A 22,329-nucleotide genomic window follows, 5' to 3' on the forward strand; every position below is an offset into this window, starting at 1 on the left:
GTGTTCAGTAGGTGTTCTGTAGGAGTTGTTCCACATGTAGATGTATTTCTGATGTATTTGTGCAGAGGAAGGTGATCTCCACATCTTACTCTTCCGCCATCTTGAAGCTCCTCCTCCTCCTTTTTTTTCTTGATGATTCTGGCTAATGGTTTATCAATTATATTTATCTTCCCAAAGAACCAGCTTTTAGTTTTATTGATCTTTGCTATGATTTGTTTCATTTCTTTTTCAATTATTTCTGATCTGATCTTTATGATTTCTTTCCCTCTGCTAACTTTGGAATTTTCTGTTCTTCTTTCTCTAATTGCTTTAGGTGTAAGTTTAGGTTTTTTATTTGAGATGTTCCTTGTTTCTTGAAGTAGGATTGTATTGCTGTAAACTTCACTCTTAGAACTGCTTTTGCTGCATCCCATCGGTTTTAGGTTTGTGTGTTTTCATTTTCATTTGTTTCTAGGTTTCTTTTGATTTCCTCTTTGATTTCTTCAGTGATCTCTTGGTTATTATATAGTGTATTGTTTAACCTCCACGTATTTGTAATATTTACAGATTTTTTCCTGTAATTGATATCTAGTCTCATAGCATTGTGGTCGGAAAACATACGTGATACAATTTCAATTTTCTTAAAGTTACCACAGCTTCATTTGTGACCTAAGATATGATGTATCCTGGAGAATGTTTCATGAGTACTTGTGAAGAAAGTGTATTCTGTTGTTTTTGGATGGAATGTCCTATAAATATCAATTAAGTCCATCTTGTTTAATGTATCATTTAAAACTTGTGTTTCCTTATTTATTTTCATTTTGGATGATCTGTCCATTGGTGAAAGTGGGGTGTCAAATACCACTAGTATGATTGTGTTACTGTCGATTTCCCCTTTCATGGCTGTTAGTATTTGCCTTATGTATTGAGGGCTCCTATGTTGGGGGCATAAATATTTACAATTGTTATATCTTCTTCTTGGATTGATCCCTTGATCATTATGTAGTGTCCTTCTTTGTCTCTTGTAATAGTCTTTATTGTAAAATGTATTTTGTCTGATATGAGAATTGCTACTCCTGTTTTCTTTTGATTTCCATTTGCATGGAATATCTTTTTCCATCCCCTCACTTTCAGAATGTATGTGTCCCTAGGTGTGAAGTGGGTCTCTTGTAGACAGCATATATACAGGTCTTGTTTTTGTATCCATTCAGCCAGTCTATGTCTCTTGGTGGGAGCCCTTAATCCATTTACACTTAAAGTAGTTACCGATATGTATGTTCCTATTACCATTTTCTTAATTGTTTTGGGTTTGTTATTGTAGGTCTTTTCCTTTTCTTGTGTTTCCTGCCTAGAGAAGTTCCTTTAGCATTTGTTGTAAAGCTGGTTTGGTGGTGCTGAATTCTCTTAGCTTTTGCTTGTCTGTAAATGTTTTAATTTCTCCGTCGAATGTGAATGAGATCCTTGCTGCATAGAGTAATCTTGGTTGTATGTTTTTCCCTTTCATCACTTTCAATATGTCTTGCCACTCCCTTCTGGCTTGCAGAGTTTTTGCTGAAAGATCAGCTGTTAACCTTATGGGCATTCCCTTGTATGTTATTTGGTTTTTTTTCCCTTGCTGCTTTTAATACTTTTTCTTTGTATTTAATTTTTGATAGTTTGATTAATATGTGTCTTGGTGTTTTTCCCCTTGGATTTATCCTGTATGGGACTCTCTGTGCTTCTTGTACTTGATTAACTATTTCCTTTACCATATTAAGGAAGTTTTCAACCATAATCTCTTCAAATATTTTCTCAGTCCCTTTGTTTTTCTCTTCTTCTTCTGGGACCCCTATAATTCAAATGTTGGTGTCTTTATTGTTGTCCCAGATGTCTCTAAGACTGTCCTCAATACTTTTCATTCTTTTTTCTTTTTTTTGCTCTGCAGTAGTTACTTCCAGTATTTTATCTTCCAGGTCACTTTTCAGTTTTTCTTCCTCAGTTATTCTGCTATTGATTCCTTCTGGAAAATTTTTAATTTCATTAGTTGTGTTGTTCATCATTGTTTGTTTGCTCTTTAGTTCTTCCAGGTCTTTGTTAAACCTTTCGTATATTTTCTCCATTCTATTTCCAAGAGCTTGGATCATCTTTACTATCATTACTCTGAATTTTTTTTCAGGTAGACTGCCTATTTGTTTGGTCTAGTGGGTTTTTACCTTGCTCTTTCTTCTGCTGTGTGTTTCTTTGTTGTTGCATTTTGCTTCACTTACTGTGTTTAGGGTCTCCTTCCCACAGGCTGCAAGTTCATAGTTCCTTTTGGTTTTGGTGTCTGCCCCCAGTGGCTAAGGTTGGTTTAGTAGGTTGTGTAGGCTTCCTGGTGGAGGGGACTGGTGCCTGTGTTCTGGTGGATGAGACTTTATCTTGTCTTTCTGGTGGGCAGGACTGCTTCCGGTGGTTTGTTTTGGGGTGTCTGTGACCTTTTCATGATTTTAGGCAGCCTCTCTGCTAGTGGGTGGGGTTGTGTTCCTGTCTTACTACTTGTTTGGCATAGGTTGTCCAGCACTGTAGCTTGCTGATCATTGAGTGGAGCTGCGTCTTAGCGTTGAGATGGAGATCTCTGGGAGGGCTTTTGCCATTTGATAGTACATGTAGCCAGGAGGTCTCTGGTGGACCAATGTCCTGAACTCGGCTCTCCCACCTCAGAGGCACAGGCCCGACACCTTGGTGTAGCACCAAGACCCTGTCAGCCACATGGTTCAGCAGAAAAGGGAGAAAAAAATAAAGACAATAAAATAAAGTTATTAAAATAAAAAGTAAAACATATTTATTAAAAATTAAATAGTAATTAAAAAAAAATGGACAGACAGGACCCTAGGACAAATGGTAAAAGCAAAGCTATACAGACAAAATCACACAAATAAGCATACAAATACACACTCAGAAAAAGAGAAGAAGGAAAAAAATATACATATCTTTGCTCCCAAGGTCCACTCCCTCAATTTTGGGATGATTCATTGTCTATTCAAGTATTCCACAGATTCAAGGTACATCAAGTTGATTGTGGCGATTTAAGCCACTGTTCCTGAGCCTGCTTGGAGAAATTTCCCTTTCTCTTCTTTGTTCACACAGCTCCTGGGGTTCAGCTTCGTATTTGGCCATGCCTCTGCATGTAGATCACCTGAGGGCGTCTGTTCTTCACTCAGACAGGATGGGGTTAAAGTAGTAGCTGATTAGGGGACTCTAGCTCACTCAGGCCAGGGGCAGGGAGGGGTACGGAGTGTGGGGTAATCCTGTGGCAGCAGAGGCCAGCATGACATTGCAACAGCCTGTGGCATGCCATGTTTTCTCCCAGGGAAATTGTCCCTGGATCACAGGACCCTGGCAGTGGCCGGCTCCACAGGCTCCTGGGAGGGGAGGTGTGGATAGCGACCTTTGCTTGCACACAGGCTTCTTGGTGGCTGCAGCAGCAGCCTTAGCATTTCATGCCTGTCTCTGGTGTCTGCACTGATAGCCCTGCCTCGCGCCCATCTCTGGAGCTCATTTAGGCGGTGCTCTGAATCCCCTCTCCTCACGCACCGTGAAACAATGGTCTCTTGCCTCTTAGGCACGTCCAGACATTTTCCTGGACTCCATTCCGGCTAGATGTCGTGCACTAGCCCCCTTCAGGCTGTGTTCACGCAGCCAACCCCAGTCCTCTCCCTGGGATCTGACCTCCGAAGGCCGAGCTTCAGCTCCCAGACCCCACCCTTCCTGGTGAGTGAGCAGACAAGGTCCTCAGGCTGGTGAGTGCTGGTCGGCACCAATCCTCTTTGTGGGAATCTGTCTGCTTTGCCTTCTGCACCCCTGTTGCTGTACTCTCCTTCGTGGCTCTGAATCTTCCCCCCTGCCAACCTGCCCCCCGTCTCCACCAGTGAAGTGGCTTCCTAGTGTGTGGAAACTTTTCCTCCTTCACAGCTCCTTCCCACTCGTGCAGGTCCCATCCCTATTCTTTTGTCTCTGTTTTTTCTTTTTTCTTTTGCCCTACCCAGGTACGTGGGGAGTTTCTTGCCTTTTGGGAAGTCTGAGGTCTTCTGCCAGCATTCAGTAGGTGTTCTGTAGGAGTTGTACCACATGTAGATGTATTTCTGATGTATTTGTGGGGAGGAAGGTGATCTCCACGTCTTACTCTTCTGACATCTTGAAGGTCTCCCTCCACCACCTTCTTACCTGCTTAACTTCAAACTATCCTCCAAATCTCAGGTTACATGTCCCATTCTTCCTTTCATTCCTGTATTATCATGTCCTTGTTCACTCAGCAAATATTTTTATATTTAATGGACATTTTCTGAGTCCTAGGCACAATGACGGATGCTGTATATTCAAGGATGAAGAAAGCAGGCATGATTTCTGTCATCATGGATGCTGAAACCAAAATTAGCTCCCCTCCCTCAACTGCCCCCCCGCTTCCAGTTCCCCAAACCAGCTGTATTTTGTCTGGAGACTCTAGGGGAGAACAATTTTACTTCCTTGTCCTTTTCAATTTCTGGAGGCCATCCACATTCCTTGGCTCATGACCCCTTTCTCCATCTTCAAACCAGCAGTGTTGGCATTTTCATATCTCTCTGACCTCTTCTTCTATCACCATATCTCCCTCTTTGACTCTGACCCTCCTGTCTCCCTCTCATAAGAACCCTTGTAATTACATTGGACCTCCCTCACCGCAATAATCCAGGGTAATCTGCTCATCTCAGGATCCTTAATTTAATCAAGTCTGCAAAATTCCTTTTGCCATGTAAGGCAACATATTCCACAGGTTCTAGGGATTAAGATATGGACATAATTGGGGGTCATTATTCTGTCTATAATATCAGGTCTATCCTGTACCTCCTTAGCACTTTCTGCATAACTTTCCCAGTCTTTGTAACACTTCAGATTACTAGTTCAACTGACTGGTTTCCTAGCTTGGTTGTGAGTCTATTGAGGGTAAGGACCATCATCTCTCTTGTCCATCATTCTGCTTGTATTTCTTAGGACAATGATTAGACTAAGCACCCAATACTTCTATATTGATTGACTGCTTGAATGAATGAATGAATGAGTGAATTAGAGAGATGCTCAATAATATGTGCACATGTTTTCAAATGATAGTGTTTTGGTTTGTCCTAAATATTTCTGATATCCTTGTTTTCTTGAAAAGTTTGAGATGTAAATCTGTTTCTCAATAGTTACTTGATATCAACAGAAAATGCCTTCTTTTAAAAAATTATGAATGACTCACAGACTGTCAAGAACATTTTGAAGTATAAAAGAAGCACTCCTAAATTATGCAACTATGAATACTTTTTAATAAAAAGAGTTAATGAATATTCCGCAGGAAAGAGCTGGCTTGCACAGTCTGGAGTTAATTGCTCACCTACACCTGGTGGTTAATTTCTTTCTGAAATGTTGTGTTTTGTAGATAAAGCCCATCATTTACCACATCCAACATGGGTACAGATTAGTTGTCTCTTTTGTACATGCTCCCAGCTTACCTCATTTTGTATAAGGCAGGATATTAGCTGTGCATTCACTTTACTCTTTTCTATAACAATGTGATTTTTATTGCACTGGTTGATTTACTTAGAAGCTTAGAACCCAAGGATATAGCCATAAAATCATTACAATGGCAGAACTGAGAGTGTAAAAGAAAATTTCACTTATTTTTGGGAAGATTTCAGAAATGTCCATTGTATTTAAATTTCCATTTGAGTGAAATTGTAACTTTGCCATTAAGAATGTCTTTTTATTTACAAAAATCATGAATTGCTTCTCTTAATATAGCTTACTTAAATGATTATCCACAAATACATGGCACAATTCTTTTATTTTCTTTTATTTTGTTTTGGATGATGTGAAAATGTGCATGTATTTTGATTAAAGGAGCAGAAAAGAGGAACCTCGAATGTAAAAATGAAAGACAAAGCAAGCACACTGAAACAATGGAAGGAAAATTTTTGTTTCTCTATTGATTAAACCCAAACATTTTCATAGTTAACAATCTATCATCACTTAAATAATGAAATAATTGCAAGAAAATACAGAGAATGGCAAGTATAATTTACAAGTGAAATAAATGTGATAGGATAGAAAAGAGAAAAAACTTATTTCTTAAATAATTTTCTGTACCTTTTAACCACCATTTCCTAATCATTTAGATCTAGTGATCAATCTCTCCAAATAATATATACAGAGTTTTTTCACTGGAATATTATGTTCAGATCAACAAGTAAATTTCTTATGAACTAGTAGTGACTTCCTGCAGCACTGAATTGATAAAAATTCTGAGGTCATCTTTGATCTAAGTGGAAAAATTACCATGATTGATCAGCCATGTTTGGCTTGCTAAGGAATGGGGATGATAGAACACATGCCATAAAGTTAGTTATGGGTAATAATTTATGTATCTCCTTCAGGAAAAGCAATGCATTGACATTTTCCAAATAAAATAGTTGTTAATATTTTTCAGATTATATTTAATATATATATATATTTAATTATATTAAATATTGCCAATAACAATTATGTTTTCTAGTAAATACAGAATACGGCTTAAAGATCTCAAAAATTCATAATTTATATAATTTGGGGGATTAGATATTAATGATAACTTTTTCTATGTAAATTTTTGGACTAAGGATTTTAGATTTAGCTTATTTTGAAATATGTAATATATTATATATGACATATGTCATTTGTTAAGAACAATGCTGTGTAAGGAGATGTAAAAAAGACTTCATTAATTTTGTTATCAAATTGTATCATCACTGTCTTTTTTTTAACATCTTTATTGGAGTATAATTGCTTTACAATGGTGTGTTAGTTTCTGCTTTATAACAAAGTGAATCAGCTATACATATACATATATCCACATTATCTCGTCCCTCTTGCATCTCTCTCCCACCCTCCCTATCCCACCCCTCTAGGTGGCCACAAAGAACAGAGCTGATCTCCCTGTGCTATGCAGCTGTTTCCTACTAGCTATCTACTTTACATTTGGTAGTATATATAAGTCTAAGCCACTCTCTCACTTCATCCAGCTTGCCCTCCCCCCTCCCCGTTTCCTCAAGTTCATTCTCTATATCTGCATCTTTAGTCCTATCCTGACACTACGTTCTTCAGAATCATTTTGTTGTTGTTGTTAGATTCCATATATATATGTGTTAGCACACAGTTTTTATTTTTCTCTTTCTGACTTACTTCACTCTGTATGACAGTCTGTAGGTCCATCCACCTCACTACAAATAACTCAATTTCATTTCTTTTTGTGGCTGAGTAATATTCCATTGTATATATGTACCACATCTTTATCCATTCATCTGGCAATGGACACTTAGGTTGCTTCCGTGTCCTGGTCTTGTAAATAGAGCTGCAATGAACATTGTGGTACATGACTCTTTTTGAATTATGGTTTTCTCAGGGTATATGCCCAGTAGTGGGATTGCTGGGTCTTATGGTAGGTCTATTTTTAGTTTTTTAAGGAACCTTCACACTGTTTTCCATAGTGGCTGTATCAATTTACATGCCTACCAGCAGTGCAACAGGGTTCCCTTTTCTCCACACCCTCTCCAGCATTTATTGTTTGTAGATATTTTGATGATGGCTATTCTGACTGCTGTGAGGTGATACCTCATTGTAGTTTTGATTTGCATTTCTCTAATGATTAGTGATGTTGAGCATCCTTTCATGTGTTTGTTGGCAATCTGTATACCTTCTTTGGAGAAATGTCTATTTAGGTTTTCTGCCAATTTTTGGATTGGTTATATGTTTTTTTGATATTGAGCTGCATGAGCTGCTTGTAAATCTTGGAGATTAATCCTTTATCAGTTGCTTCATTTGCAGAAATGTTCTTCCATTCTGAGGGCTGTCTTTTCATCTTGTTTTTGGATTCCTTTGCTGTGCAAAAGTTTTTAACTTTCATTAGGTCCCATTTGTTTATTTTTGTTTTTATATCCATTTCTCCAGGAGGTGGGTCAAAAAGGATCTTGCTGTGATTTATGTCATAGGGTGTTCTGCCTATGTTTTCCTCTAAGAGTTTTATAGTGTCTGACCTTTCATTTAGGTCTTTAATCCATTTTGAGTTTATTTTTGTGTATGGTGTTAGGGAGTATTTTGATTGCATTCTTTTACATGTAGCTGTCCAGTTTCCCCAGTACCACTTATTTAAGAGGCTGTCTTTCCTCCATTGTATATTCTTGCCTCCTTTATCAAAAATAAGGTGACCATAAGTGCGTGGGTTTATCTCTGGGCTTTATATCCTGTCCCATTGATCTATATTTCTGTTTTTGTGCCAGTATCATACTGTCTTGATTACTGTAGCCTTGTAGTATAGTCTGAACTCTGGGAGCCTGATTCCTCCAGCTCCTTTTTTTTTTTTTTTTTCTCAAGATTGCTTTGGCTATTCAGGGTCTTTTGTGTTTCCATACAAATTGTGAAATTTTTTGTTCTAGTTCTGTGAAAAATGCCAGTGGTAGTTTGATAGGGATTGCACTGAATCTGTAGATTTCTTTGGGTAGTATAGTCATTTTCACAATGTTGATTCTTCCAATCTAAGACATAGTATATCTCTCCATCTGCTTGTATCATCTTTAACTTCTTTCATCAGTGTCTTATAGTTTTCTGCATACAGGTCTTTTTTCTCCTTAGGTAGGTTTATTACTAGGTATTTTATTCTGTTTGTTACAATGGTAAATGGGAGTGTTTCCTTAATTTATCTTTCAGATTTTTCATCATTAATGTATAGGAATGCAAGAGATTTCTGTACATTAACACTGTATCCTGCTACTTTACCAAATTCATTGATTAGCTCTAGAAGTTTTCTGATATCATCTTTAGGATTGTCTATGTATAGTATCATGTCATATGCAAACAGTGACAGCTTTACTTCTTCTTTTCCTCTTTGGATTTCTTTTATCTCTTTTTCTTCTCTGATGGCTGTGGCTAAAACTTCCAAAACTATGTTGAATAATAGTGGTGAGAAGGGACCACCTTGTCTTATTCCTGATCTTGGAGGAAGTGGTTTCAATTTTTCACCATTGAGAGCAAGGTTGGCTGTGGGTTTGGCATATATGGCCTTTTGAGGTAAGTTTCCTCTTTGCTTACTTTCCAGAGGTTTTTATCATAAATGGGTGTTGAATTTTGTCAAAAGTTTTTTCTCCATCTATTGAGACGATCATATGGATTTTCTCCTCCAATTTGTTAATATGGTGTATCACATTGATCGATTTGCATATAGTGAAGAATCCTTGCATTCCTGGGATAAACCCCAGTTGATCATGGTTTATCATCCTTTTAATGTGCTGTTGGATTCTGCTTGCTAATATTTTCTTGAGGATTTTTGCATCTATGTTCATCAGTGATATTGGCCTGTAGTTTTCTTTCTTTGTGACATCTTTGTTCGGTTTTGGTATCAGGGTGATGGTGGCATTGTAGAATGAGTTTGGGAGTGTTCCTCCCTGTGCTATATTTTGGAAGAGGTTGTGCATTTTATTGGCATATAGTTGCCTGTAGTAATCACTCATGATCATTGGTATTTCTGCAGTATCAGTTGTTCCTTCTCCTTTTTCATTTCAAATTCTATTGGTTTGAGTCTTCTCCCTTTTTATTTTCTTGATGAGTCTGGTTAATGGTTTATCAACTTTATTTATTTTCTCAAAGAACCAGCTTTTAATTTTACTGATCTTTGTTATGGTTTCCTTCATTTCTTTTTCATTTATTTCTGATCTGTTCTTTATGATTTGCTTCCTTCTGATAACTCTGGGGCTTTTTTGTTCTTCTTCCTCTAATTGCTTTAGGTGTAATGTTAGGTTTTTTATTTGAGATGTTTCTTGTTTCTTGAGGTAGGATTGTAATGCTATAAATTTCCCTCTTAGAACTGCTTTTGTTGCATCCCAAAGGTTTTGGGTCTGTGTGTTTTCATTGTCATTTGTTTCTAGGTTTTTTGACTTCCTCTTTGTTTTCTTCAGTTATCTCTTGGTTATTAAGTAGTGTATTGTTTAGCCTCTATGTGTTTGTATTATTTACAGATATTTTCCTGTAATTGGTAACTAGTCTTATAGCATTGCGGTCAGAAAAGATACTTGATAGAATTTCAATGTTCTTAAATTTACCAAGGCTTGATTTGTGACCCAAGATATGATCTATCCTGGAGAATGTTCCATGAGCACTTGAGAAGAAAGCATATTCTGTTGTTTTTGCATGGAATGTCCTATAAATATCAATTAAGTCCATCTTGTTTAATGCATCATTTAAAGCTTGTGTTTCCTTCCTTATTTGCATTTTGGATGATCTGTCTATTGGTGAAAGTGGGGTGTTAAAGTCCCCTACTATGATTGTGTTACTGTTGATTTCCCCTTTTATGGCTGTTAGCACTTGCCTTATGTATTGAGGTGCTCCTATGTTGGGTGCATAAATATTTACAATTGCTTTATCTTCTTCCTGGATTGATCCCTTGATCATTATGTAGTGTCCTTCTTTGTCTCTTGTAATAGTCTTTATTTTAAAGTCTTTTTAGTCTTATATGAGTATTTCTACTCCAGCTTTCTTTTGATTTTCCATTTGCATGGAATATCTTTTTCCATCCCCTCACTTTCAGGATGTATGTGTCCCTAGTCTGAAGTGGGTCTCTTGTAGACAGCATATATACGGGTCTTATTTTTGTATCCATTCAACTGGCCTCTGTCTTTTGGTGGGAGCATTTTATCCATTTACATTTAAGATATTTATGGATATGTATATTCCTATTACCATTTTCTTAATTGTTTTCAGTTTGTTATTGTAGGTCTTTTCCTTCTCTTGTGTTCCCTGCCTAGAGAAGTTATTTTAGCAATTGTTTTAAAGCTGGTTTGGTGGTGCTGAATTCTCTTAGCTTTTGCTTGTCTGTAAAGCTTTTAATTTCTCCATCACACCTGAATGAGATCGTTGCTGGTTAGAGTAATCTTCGTTGTATATTTTTCCCTTTCATCACTTTAAATATGTCCTGGCGCTTCCTCTGGCTTGCAGAGTTTCTGCTGAATGATCTGCTGTTAACCTTATGGGGATTCCCCTGTATGTTATTTGGTTTTTTCCCTTGCTGCTTTTAATATTTTTTCTTTGTATTTAATTTTTGATAGTTTGATTAATATGTGTCTTGGTGTGTTTTCCCTTGCATTTATACTGTATGGGACTCTCTGTGCCTCCTGGACTTGATTGATTTTCTCCTTTCCCATGTTAGGGAAATTTTCAACTATAATCTATTCAAATATTTTCTCAGACTCTTTCTTTTTCTCTTTTCTGGAAACCCTATAATTCGGATGTCAGTGCGATTAATGTTGTCCCAGAGGTCTCTAAAGCTGTCCTCAATTCTTTTCATTCTTTTCTCTTTATTCTGCTCTGCAGTAGTTATTTCCATTTTTTTTTTATCTTCCAGGTCACTTATCCGTTCTTCTGCCTCAGTTATTCTGCTGTTGATTACTTCTAGAGAATTTTTAATTTCATTTATTGTCTTGTTCATCATTTTTCGTTTTCTCTTAGTTGTATAAGTCCTTGTTAAACATTTCTTGTGTTTTCACCATTCTATTTACAAGATTTTGCATCGTCTTTACTATCATTACTCTGAATTCTTTTTCAGGAATACTGCCTATTTCCTCTTTTTTTTTTTTCTGGTGTGTTTTTACCTTGCTCCTTCATCTGCTGTGTGTTTTTCTGTCTTCTCATTTTGATTAACTTACTGTGTTTGGTGTCTCCTTTCCACAGGCTGCACATTCGTAGTTCCCATTGTTTTTGGTCTTTACCCCCGTGGCTATGGTTGGTTCAGTGGGTTATGTAGGCTTCCTGGTGGAGCGTACTAGTGCCTGTGTTCTGGTGGATGCAGCTGGATCTTGTCTTTCTGGTGGGCAGGACTGCGTCCAGTGGCTTTTTTGGGAGTGTCTGTGACCTTATTATGATTTTAGGCAGCTTCTCTGCTAATGGGTGGAGTTGTGTTTCTGTCTTGCTAGAGGTTTGGCATAGGTTGTCCAGCATGGTAGCTTACTGCTTGCTGAGTGGAGCTGGGTTTTAGGGTTGAGATGGAAATTTCTGTGAGAGCTTTCGCTGGTTGATATTACATGGAGCTGGGAGGTCTCAGTGGACCAATGTCCTGAACTCAGCTCTCCCACCTCAGAGGCACAGAGCCGACACCCGGCTGGAGCACCAAGACCCTGCCAGCCACACAGCTCCAAGTCTGATGAGAGGAAAGAGAAATACCAGCTCGTGTGCAGAATCATCCCACAGATCACAGTAATGACACCTTCAGCTTGATAATGGTGATGTTTTCATGAGTGTTTGCATATGTCCAAACTCATTAAATTGTATACAGGAGAACCTTGAAAATATTGCTGGTACAGTTCCAGGCCACTTTTTTTTTTTTTCTTTTGTTTTGCACTTAGTCTAGTTTCACTGGCTCATAGGTTGCAGCCTGCAGAGACCTCAAACCCAGCACCTTCAGACCAGAGTTTCTAGCTCAAAGCAGTTGCACAGCATCCCAACTCAAGATGGAGGCAGAGACAGCAGGCTGTGTGTAGAGCATCACTGTCATTTTAAGATCTATTGCTAAATATGTCAGAGGTTTCATTTATTTATTTAATCCAAGCCATTGAATTTTTAAACATTACTGATTATTTTCTTTGTTTAACAAGAGTACCAGATTTATGTAGTGATGTGCTGGTAAGTCTTTGACAAACAACTCTTGGAGTGGAGGTTATGGCTTGGGGTGGTGGAAAAGCACTGATTTGTTGCACTTGCCAATTTCCATAGTATAAATATGTTTTCTTTAAACATAGAGCTTGAAAAGATATGTACACTATTGACATTCTGAAAAGATGTAAAAAGAGCTGGTCTGAGATGTCTTTTAAAAAATCATATACAGTTTATTTTCTAAAACAGATATATTCAGGAGAATTGCATATGACCCCTTCAAATTTTGAACTCCATGGTACATTGCAAACGATTAGTCTTACTAAAGTTTTTTATATCTAACTTTGTAAGGAAATATCTAATCCATTATATATATTTTATGTATGTTTATCTTGTGAATTATTGAACTTTTGTAGGAAAGCTTATCTGATATTTAATTGTTATAGAATCTTATACTCTGAAAATTCAATAAAATATTTCCAAATTGGATAAAAGTATATTTATGAATCATAAAAAAATTGCAAGGAAATACATATCACAAACAAATAATTGGCCAAATGTCTTAGCAAATCTTTTAATATTGATCTAGTAATTCTGCCTCTGTAATTCTAAGTAAGGTGGAATAAATGTATCTCTAAACTAATTAATGTAGTGCCAACCTATATGTGTGTGTATGTGTGTGCATGTGTGTGTGTGTCTGTGAGACTAGGAGATAAAAGGAATAAATACCAATCAACATTCCACTGTTTATCTTTGCTTAAGATACATATTTTTATTTTTCCTGTATTCTTAAAACCCTCTCTCCAATCTCTGATAATGAGCAGGGACACATTATATCTGAGTTATAAATAAGAGCCCTGGCATAGTAGGGCTAGGTCCTATTTTAGTTAGGCAAATATTGAATTATAATTGTTACTACCAAGTGGTCAGTGGAAGAGCTAAGTTGTGGTCACTTTTCATTTTGTTTGAGTTTCTAATTTACCATTTTGAGCCAGTATCATAGCCTGAATCTATACTTACCCTCAGCCCTCCTTCTCATGGGAGAAAAAGGGAAACAGAAGGCACTACTAGAGTACCTGGCATGAGGTAGGCCCCCAATAAATATTGATTGACTGGGAGCAGGAAAAGTTTGAGATCTCAGACTATCATTAGTGTTTAATTAAAGCTGTCCATATGATTAGAATGCTTACAACTCCATCTTATTTCTACCTTTTAGAATTAAACATAACCTTCAAGCTTACTTTTGTGTGAAGCCTTCCCTGATTGCCCCAAAGACACTTCTTCCTCTTTTAAATGTCCATTCTCTTTCATTTTTAATCATGTGTTATTTACCAATATTATCCTTGGCACTAAAATAAACTCCTAGAAGAAAGTAATAGGATCTTGCACATTTGTATCGTTCACTTCATTTCAAAAAATTTCTTGAACACACTCATGCTCTATAGTTATTATTTCAATTAATAAATATGAATATACATCTAAAGATGAAACTTGGAAACAAATCCTATACCTGAATACCACTCTTAAAATACATTAAAAATTACTTTTTAGCATTTCTTAGTTTTTAAAAATACCCATTTTCCCTCAGACTTCCCTTCAAAGCTAATTGAGAAACAACCATATTCCCATTTTTCTGTAGCCACTATAGAGGAAAACCATGGACATTTTACATAGCAAAACTATTCCAATTAAAAATTTATATTTTCAGAGAATTTCATAATAATGAATGAATTGGAGTTTATTTGAATTCCCCCTACTAATGGTGGGGGAATCTTGGCCTACATGATTTGCTCTCAGAACCTTATCACTCCTTAGAGGGACCTCAGATGTGGTGGCCTGTCACTGTTTAGAAATATGTCATTTCACACGAGAAAACTGTGGCCCTGAGGACATTAGTGAAAAAGAGGTCATGAACTCCTAATTAAAAACAAAATTCCCACCAGGTGCATTCAGAGTCAGATTTACTATGAACCAAATGAAGCTTAATTTTCAGGCCCCTCACACAGAACGCTTCTAAGTCTGAGGGACAAGCTCCAAGATGGAATCCTTTATTTAGTGTGACACGAAAATTGTATAAACTTCAGACACCACAAAATAGGGCTCTACCTCTGGGCATATGCATGAAGGAAAATGTGGGATATTCTGCAAAGAGAATTTTGAGGATGTCTAGCGGCCTCGGTTCTGGGCTGTGTTTGGCACTAACTTGCCAGGTCTCCTTTCAGAATCGTCTAAACTTGCTGAGCTTCAGTTTGTTTATCTGTGAAATGATACTGGTAATTAAGTTAGCCCATCTTCCTATCTGAGGTATGTAATAATTACCTGAGATAACATTTGAATATTCAAAAATCAAAGAGTTCAAAAATAATTAGTAATTAACTGAAAAATGTAAAAATTAAAAGTGTTTGGAATTGGCCTTGTTAAACACGAGGCCACCGTTAATCTTCCCAATGTTCAACAATATCAATAGTAAAAATCTCTAAGAATTCTCCCTAACTCAACTCTGTTCCTCCTACAGAAGAAGCAACACAACCCTGCCTGAATCAGAAGTGTTCTTTAATCCTAGATTGCAGTGGATTGACCTTTTCTGACTATTCTGGAGTCTCCATGCTTGTTGAGGTATTTGCACAACTTGTGTTTGGACTGATTCTTTCCCTTCCCTTTAGTAACAGGGTTTCACCAGCCTCTCTCTCAGCTCTGGGGTTTTGATCCTGCTTGTTTCAATACTCATCTCACCCATTCTCCCCAAAGGACATAGACTTTATTTCTCCCACTACTGTAGATTTCTTTTCAGGAGATGCCGTGAAGTTTCTAGCTGTGTGTGAATCTGGAGGGGGCGGGAGGAGTAGAGGTGGATATTCATGTGGGGTGTTAGAACAGAACATAGACTTGAGATGTAATTGGTATAGCAGATTCTGGGCAGTCAACTCCTAGGCTTCTAGAAAGAAGGAGAAAAGTCCCCTCCATGAGCAAGTGGCCTGATGATGGCAGGATGTTGTCTCTCACATCGTGGATGGGTACAGTCTGACCTGAAACCATTCCTGGTCTCTGAAATAATACCCAGTGCAGGGGTTTTTCTCCATTCTCTCAGACAATGGTGTCCTCTACCCCATGATCTCCATGGGGTCTCCATGATCCTGATTGCAAAAAATAAAAGTTTTATTTCTTTAAAACTGAAGCCGCCATTTAGTTAGATGGAACACCTAATTTTGCCAATTCAAGGAAAACTCAGACACTTCTGGAATTGTTTCCTCCTTTTTTTTTGAGTAAATACTAAGTCAACAAGGAACGTACTCCCTTTCTTATTTCCATTTATTCTCTCCTCAATACCTTAAATATGAAAGAGGATCTTGAGGATCAAGCAGTGTCTATTTCTCAGCTGTCCTCAGTCCTCCATTAGCTTCTGCTGTGTGGAACTTGGTTCACCTCACCTTTGGCTGTTTGCTCCCCAGCGGTTCTCTTACCCTGGCTTCATACAGTCTCATGCTGTGTGAGGCTTTGTATTCAGCCAAAAACTTAATCATAACCTATGGCAATTTCTGGAGCTCTCTCCGTGCATATGTCCCTTCTTTCCATTACTCTCTCCCATAAATTTCACCCACTCAATCCTTCCTGAATGCCAGTTCTGTCTTCTTGCTCAGTGAAGTGGCTGCATTTTGCTTGGGTCCCCCCTCATCATGTCGTGGTCCACAAACTGCTTTGCAGCAGAAAGCTGAGATGATCTGAGAGCTCACCTCATTTGTTTTCTTTCTTCCAGAGAACTCAGTCCTTTGCTGCCTGTTCCCATTGCCGGAAAACAATTTATATATTTTCTCCATTTGTCTACTTATTTACGGACGATAGGATAGTCTTTATACTAATTACTCTTCATGGCCAGAAGTCAAAATTGGACATTGACTTTTAAAGAGTTAAAACCAGTAGTCTTTAGAAGGTCTCACATTGTAGATTATGATCGCTTTCCCATGGTGTTGCATAACTGTTTCTATTCATTCATATTTTAAATTTGAAATGTCCAACCTTTCAAACTCAAGATAGTACAAAGGTCAGCTTCAGTCTGGCTTTCCTGTAAAGATGGGGTGGGACTATGTGAAGAGAAGCAGCTTACTATGTGACAGAGTGTAGTCTCAGATCTATCACACCTGCTGGGAGGTGTTAGGAAAATTGTCTAACCTGTCTGGATCTCAGTTTATTCATTTTGTAAAAATGGGGGGGGCGATTTTGTTTCAGATTTAGTAGATATTCAAAAAAGAAATAAATTATGCAAAAGAATTGAATTTTAAATATCCTAGGCCTTAAATCTAGTGGCTGTTTTTGGTAAATCACCCTTTTCCACGTGTAATATGCTTTTAATTTCTTGTTGCTCACCATAAAAACTTCACACAATTTGGCATAGGGTTCAACCTCAATACTTTTCTTGCATCTAAATCCTGACTGTAAACAGAGAGTCTCTCATCATTGGAGGGCTTCTTGTGTTCAGCACTTTTATTTACTGTGTTGCCAAGGTCTAGAAGAACACTGTTAAACCTATGTGTATAAGGATCACCTGGGGAGCTTATTTAAGATGCAGTCTTTTGATGGAGTGATCATTTTGAAATGTACAGAAATTTTGAAACATTATGTTATGTTAGCAGGAACTAACATAGTGTTGTTGGTCAATTATACTCCAAAAGCAAACAAACAAACAAACTCATAGAAAAAGAGATCAGATTTGTGGTTACCAGAGGCAAGGGGTGAGGGGAGGGGGAATTGGATGAAGGCAGTTAAAAGGTACAAACTCCTGGTTATAAGATAAAAAGTACTAGGGATGTAGGTACAGCATGATAAATAGAATGAGCACTTCTGTATGTTATATATGAAAGTTGTTGAGAGAGTAAATCCTGAGAGTTCTCATCAGAGGAAAAATATCTTTTTTCTATTTCTTTAATTTTGTATCTATATTAAATGATGGATGTTCACCAAACTTACTGTGGTGATCATTTCATGATGTATGCATGTCAAATCCTTATGCTGTATACCTTAAACTTATACAGTGATGTATGTCAATTATAACTCAATAAAACTGGAAGGAAAAAAAATGCAGTTTTCTGAGTCCTGGTTCTGGCCCAGGAATAATCATTTTGAACAATGTAGTTTGTCCAAGGATTATGTTTTGAGCAACACTAGACTAGGATTGTCCTTTTACTGGGAAAAGTCAGTATGTATATTTTTTGTTTAATTGTATTTAAAATTTGTTTTGAATATACTCCAGTATTTATTAGCTGTCCTCTCTAGATATTGCAAATCAGGACTTAGAGTTAGTAAAGAGGAGGAAATGGTTACTTATTGTCAGTGAGTTTAAGATCTAAGGTTGAAAATTCAGAGGAATTCAAATAATCTAGGTTTTGGGCATGCTGAGAAAGAAACTTTTAAGAATTCATCTTAATGGTTTTAAAATACTACACAACATAATGAAGGAATAAGTCAACTGATGCATTTTATTTTTAAATTGGCAGAAAATGACATTTGCCCTTCTGTATATACAAAACCAGCAGTTTTGTATCAATTTGCTATTTTTAGTTTCCTTATTACTATTTAGTTTATTTCATCATGGTTACAGTAAATTATGATGTATGTTATGACCATAGACTTTAAATATAGACAAATTCTAGGTCCAAATATTAGCTACATAACTAGTTCTAGGATCTGGGTTTAAGTATTTGTTTGCTTTTTTGTAAACTGGAAGTAGAAATACTTCAAGTTGTTGTGAAGCTTAGAAATGACATATTGTATATAAAGCATATTAAAAAGGTTTCTAGAAGTTAGTAAGTATTCAATAATGCTAGCTTCTATTATTTGTTCTCATTTTGCAAAAGTCATTTGTTAAAATAATATCACTGCAACTAATACTATTTCTGAGTTCCTGCCACCCTGAAATAGGGTCCAGAGTAAAGAGCCACAGAGTCTCTTCAGCCATGCATGTCTTCCTGCTTCCCAAAAACACTCCCTGGATTATTTTCTTAGTCACTTTGTTATAAGGAAGATTCTCCTAAGAGTTATAGGTTGAAGAAAATGGAGTGAGTTCTATTTATTCTTCTACTTAGGACACTTCTACTTAGTGAAATAGAGAATATGTTTATCAGCATCAACAAACCACCCATAGCAATGTGTTTGTGCTTCACTGAGCTTAAGAAAAAGTAAAACACTGACAGATCACTTTGAATTGTCATTTTATCTTACAAAAACGGGAGCCATTTATTCAATGGCGAGTCTCAGGCCATGTATTATTTATTTGTTTATTTGCTTGTTTATTTATGCTCAGAGTGATGTCTCCTATTATTCCACAATTCTTCTACCATAGAGATAACTGCTTATTGCTGGAAGAATATAAGGGAAATTTTTGGGTGTATCATGCATACTCTTAAAATGTTTTGTAAATGCAGCATTCTACATTTTATATGTATGACACTTTACTATTATGTAACCAAATCCATCCTACTGTTACTAAAACTTCTGGATTTACTGAGTTTTGTCGGCTGACTTTGGTCTGGGTGAATTTAAGATCAGGGCCTTCAGTAAGGTTGTTACTACTTGAGATTTTCTTGGACTTAAAGAAGGCAAGACCCTGCAGTATGTCAAGAAAATTAGTCAGGATCTCTCATCTTGGTGGACCCTATAAATGGAAGTTGGGCAATCAAACTTGGCTTTGATTATAGTGAGGTTCTCAATTTACTGTCCATGGATGGGGTTTAGAGAATCCATGAATGTGTATAAATTGTTGTAAAATATTAAAGTAAGCAGTAGGTAAGCAGTTTCATCATATTCACAGATGGGTCCTTGACTTCCAATAAAAGATGGTTGAAAACAATTTTATATCATTCTTATAGGGAAGGAAAGGTGGTGTTTTTATTTTTATTAAATAAAATGGAAAATGTAAGCAGCAAAACTTAGTTACATAAAAGGAAAATGTCAGGACATGGAAGCAACCTAAATGTCCATTGACAGATGAATGGATAAAGAAGATGTGACACATATACACAATGGAATATTACTCAGCCATAAAAAGAAATGAAATTGAGTTATTTGTAGTGAGGTGGATGGACCTAGAGTCTGTCATACAAAGTGAAGTAAGTCAGAAATAGAAAAACAAATACTGTATGCTAACGCATATATAGAGAATCTAAAAAAAAAAAAAAAAAAATGGCACTGATGAACCTAGTGGCAGGGCAGGAATAAAGACATAGACATGGAGAATTGACTTGAGGACACAGAGGGGGAGGGGGAAGCTGGGGCAAAGTGAGAGTAGCATCGACATATATATACTACCAAATGTAAAACAGATAGCTAGTGGGAAGCAGCAGCATAGCACAAGGAGATCAGCTCGGTGCTTTGTGACCACCTAGAGGGGTGAGATAGAGAGGGTAGGAGGGACATGCAAGAGGGAGGGGATATGGGGATATATGTATACATATAGCTGATTCACTTTGTTATACAACAGAAACTAACACAGTATTGTGAAGCAATTATACTCCAATAAAGATCTATTTAAAAAAAAGGAAAGAAAGAAAGAAAGAAAAAAAGGTAAATGCCTTGCTGGCGTTCATCTTCCTTTGCTAAGACCGTCTCTTTTAGAAGTGGGTCAGAGTATGCCTGAATGTGTTACAATGCCACCCCCTGGTGGTGTGGTATCATAAACACTGGCTTTTTTTTACTAGAAATTCTGCCTTCTGAAGTTCATCTTATTCCTTCCTGCCAGCTATCCTGAATTAATTGTGGGTGTACTATTTTAATTCTTCCAGGTTTACACGGACTGTAAGAACAAGAGTGTGGATGTATCATTAGTCCACTGCACAGGTAAGGGAGTATGCTTGGCTAACATTGGACATGATCCTTCTGCTGCTCCATGTAACCTTATATCACTTGTGTTTTCTTATAGCTTCCTTGATAAAAGCAATGAAATACTGGGGAAACCTAGATTCAGAGAAACCAATTTTTTTTGAATCAGTGTCTGCTGCAATAAGTAACATCCACTTAAATAAGGTGAGTTGAGCAAGTTTGCATGCCAGAATTATAAGAAAATTGGAATGTAGAATACAAGGGCTTTGCATTTTTTTATATTAGCCTATTATCCCACTGACATCTAAAAACCTATTAAAATGGGCCCTCTCCTCAGAGTCCTCTGCTACAAGTAAAGGAATTTTTTCATTCCTTTTGTGGACAAGTTATGAATTGTTTAATAATTTGGATCTTCCAACAATATCACTGCTTAGAGGATTTGGTGATCACCTATTAAGTGCAAACTGCTTGCTTATAAAATAAATGTGTCTTCTAGGATCTACTATCCTGGGAATTGGAATCCACCTCTGTCAAATGCAAAAACTCTAAATATAGCCTTATAGCTTTTTGCTGCTCTCATACCCTTTACTCTAAGCTCATATTGCCACCTTTGGAAATACTATTTGCAGAGCCCAACACTCACATGGTGTGAAGAGTCAAAGTTACCTTCCAATACTGGGCTGTATGGTTAGTTTTAGAACTGTTCCTAGAACTTTGATTTCCCATAATTTTTCTTTGATTTTGAATTGTTTGGCCTTTCCTTATCCCTAGAACAGCATTTGTTATCTCTCTGAGTCATCCCTATTATGTGCAATTAGAACAGTATGTATTTACAAAATAATAATAATAACATTATTGTTATTATTATCATTTCTACTACTACTATTACTGCTGCTGCTGCTGCTGCTGCTACTGTTATATATCTAATATTCACTGTGTGCTCATTATGTTCCAGGAATGTGCTAAGAGCTTTACCTATGTTACTTCACTAAATTTGCCACAACCTCATGAAGTAGATACTATTATTGAACCTATTTTTAGAAATAGGGAAACTGAGGTCCAGGGAAGTTATACCATTTGTAAGTGGTAGAGCCAGTTTCAAAGTCAGCAGTCTGACCTAGAACCTGGAGCTTTAAACTTCTATACTCTGATGCCTCAGAGAATATCCATTTTCTTAGCTTGGCTGGACAGCTTGCTTCAGTTACTACTGTTCTTTGACTATGATATCAACTTAAGGGTTAAGTAAGTAGCAAGTGCTAATTTCTTCCCCTTCTATTTCAGAATTTGAGCAAACTCAGTGACCACAGTGAAATCTGAGACTCTTTTGCTGCAGTACAGCTCTTTTCTTTAGCAACTGCCCCGAAGAGGCCATACTCAAGTATTTTCACAACATTTTTTGTTATGTAGATGCTACAAATGACCTCTACTAAAATAAGTGTGATGTGACTTAGTAACCACATAACCACTGCTCAAGGTTTGCCAACAATTTTATCTAATCTTTGTTAGTAAGCAAATTCACTCTGTAGGTTATTGTATAGTTATTTTATAAAAATCAGTATGCATTTAGTTTTAGTGTACTGAAAGGTAAACATGAATTTATTTCCTTTTTTCATACCAAAGTATTTTGTGTTAATTCAGTTTGTTGTAGTTCATTTGTAAAAGTGAGAAATACTTTGTCATATAAGAGACTTAGAACATTTGCAAGCCATTTGTAAAAATGCAGGATCATCTGTAACTAATACATAAAAACAACTTAGCAAGTGTGCCATTTTCCCTAACCAAAAAAGCCATTAAATATCAATAAGCTTAAATGTTACTTCATGCTATATGATTATGAAATTCACAGAAAGTAAGTCAAACAAAAACAAATGACAAACTAGAAACCGTTCTTCTCCATAC

General features: G+C 36.8%; 1 protein-coding gene across 1 annotated transcript in view; it reads left to right on the plus strand.

Moving 5' to 3' along the window:
- SLC26A7 (solute carrier family 26 member 7) overlaps positions 1-21,747 on the plus strand; it is a 208,157-nt gene extending 186,410 nt beyond the window's left edge. The window contains exons 15-18 of the mRNA XM_068525701.1: positions 15,137-15,237; positions 20,394-20,448; positions 20,531-20,634; positions 21,712-21,747. Coding sequence (XP_068381802.1) covers positions 15,137-15,237; positions 20,394-20,448; positions 20,531-20,634; positions 21,712-21,747 — 296 coding nt within the window. The remainder of the gene's footprint in view (positions 1-15,136; positions 15,238-20,393; positions 20,449-20,530; positions 20,635-21,711) is intronic.
- Positions 21,748-22,329: the final 582 nt, after the last annotated feature.

The sequence above is a fragment of the Eschrichtius robustus genome, chromosome 17 (assembly GCF_028021215.1).
Source record: "Eschrichtius robustus isolate mEscRob2 chromosome 17, mEscRob2.pri, whole genome shotgun sequence".
NCBI classification, from domain to species: Eukaryota; Metazoa; Chordata; class Mammalia; order Artiodactyla; family Eschrichtiidae; genus Eschrichtius; species Eschrichtius robustus.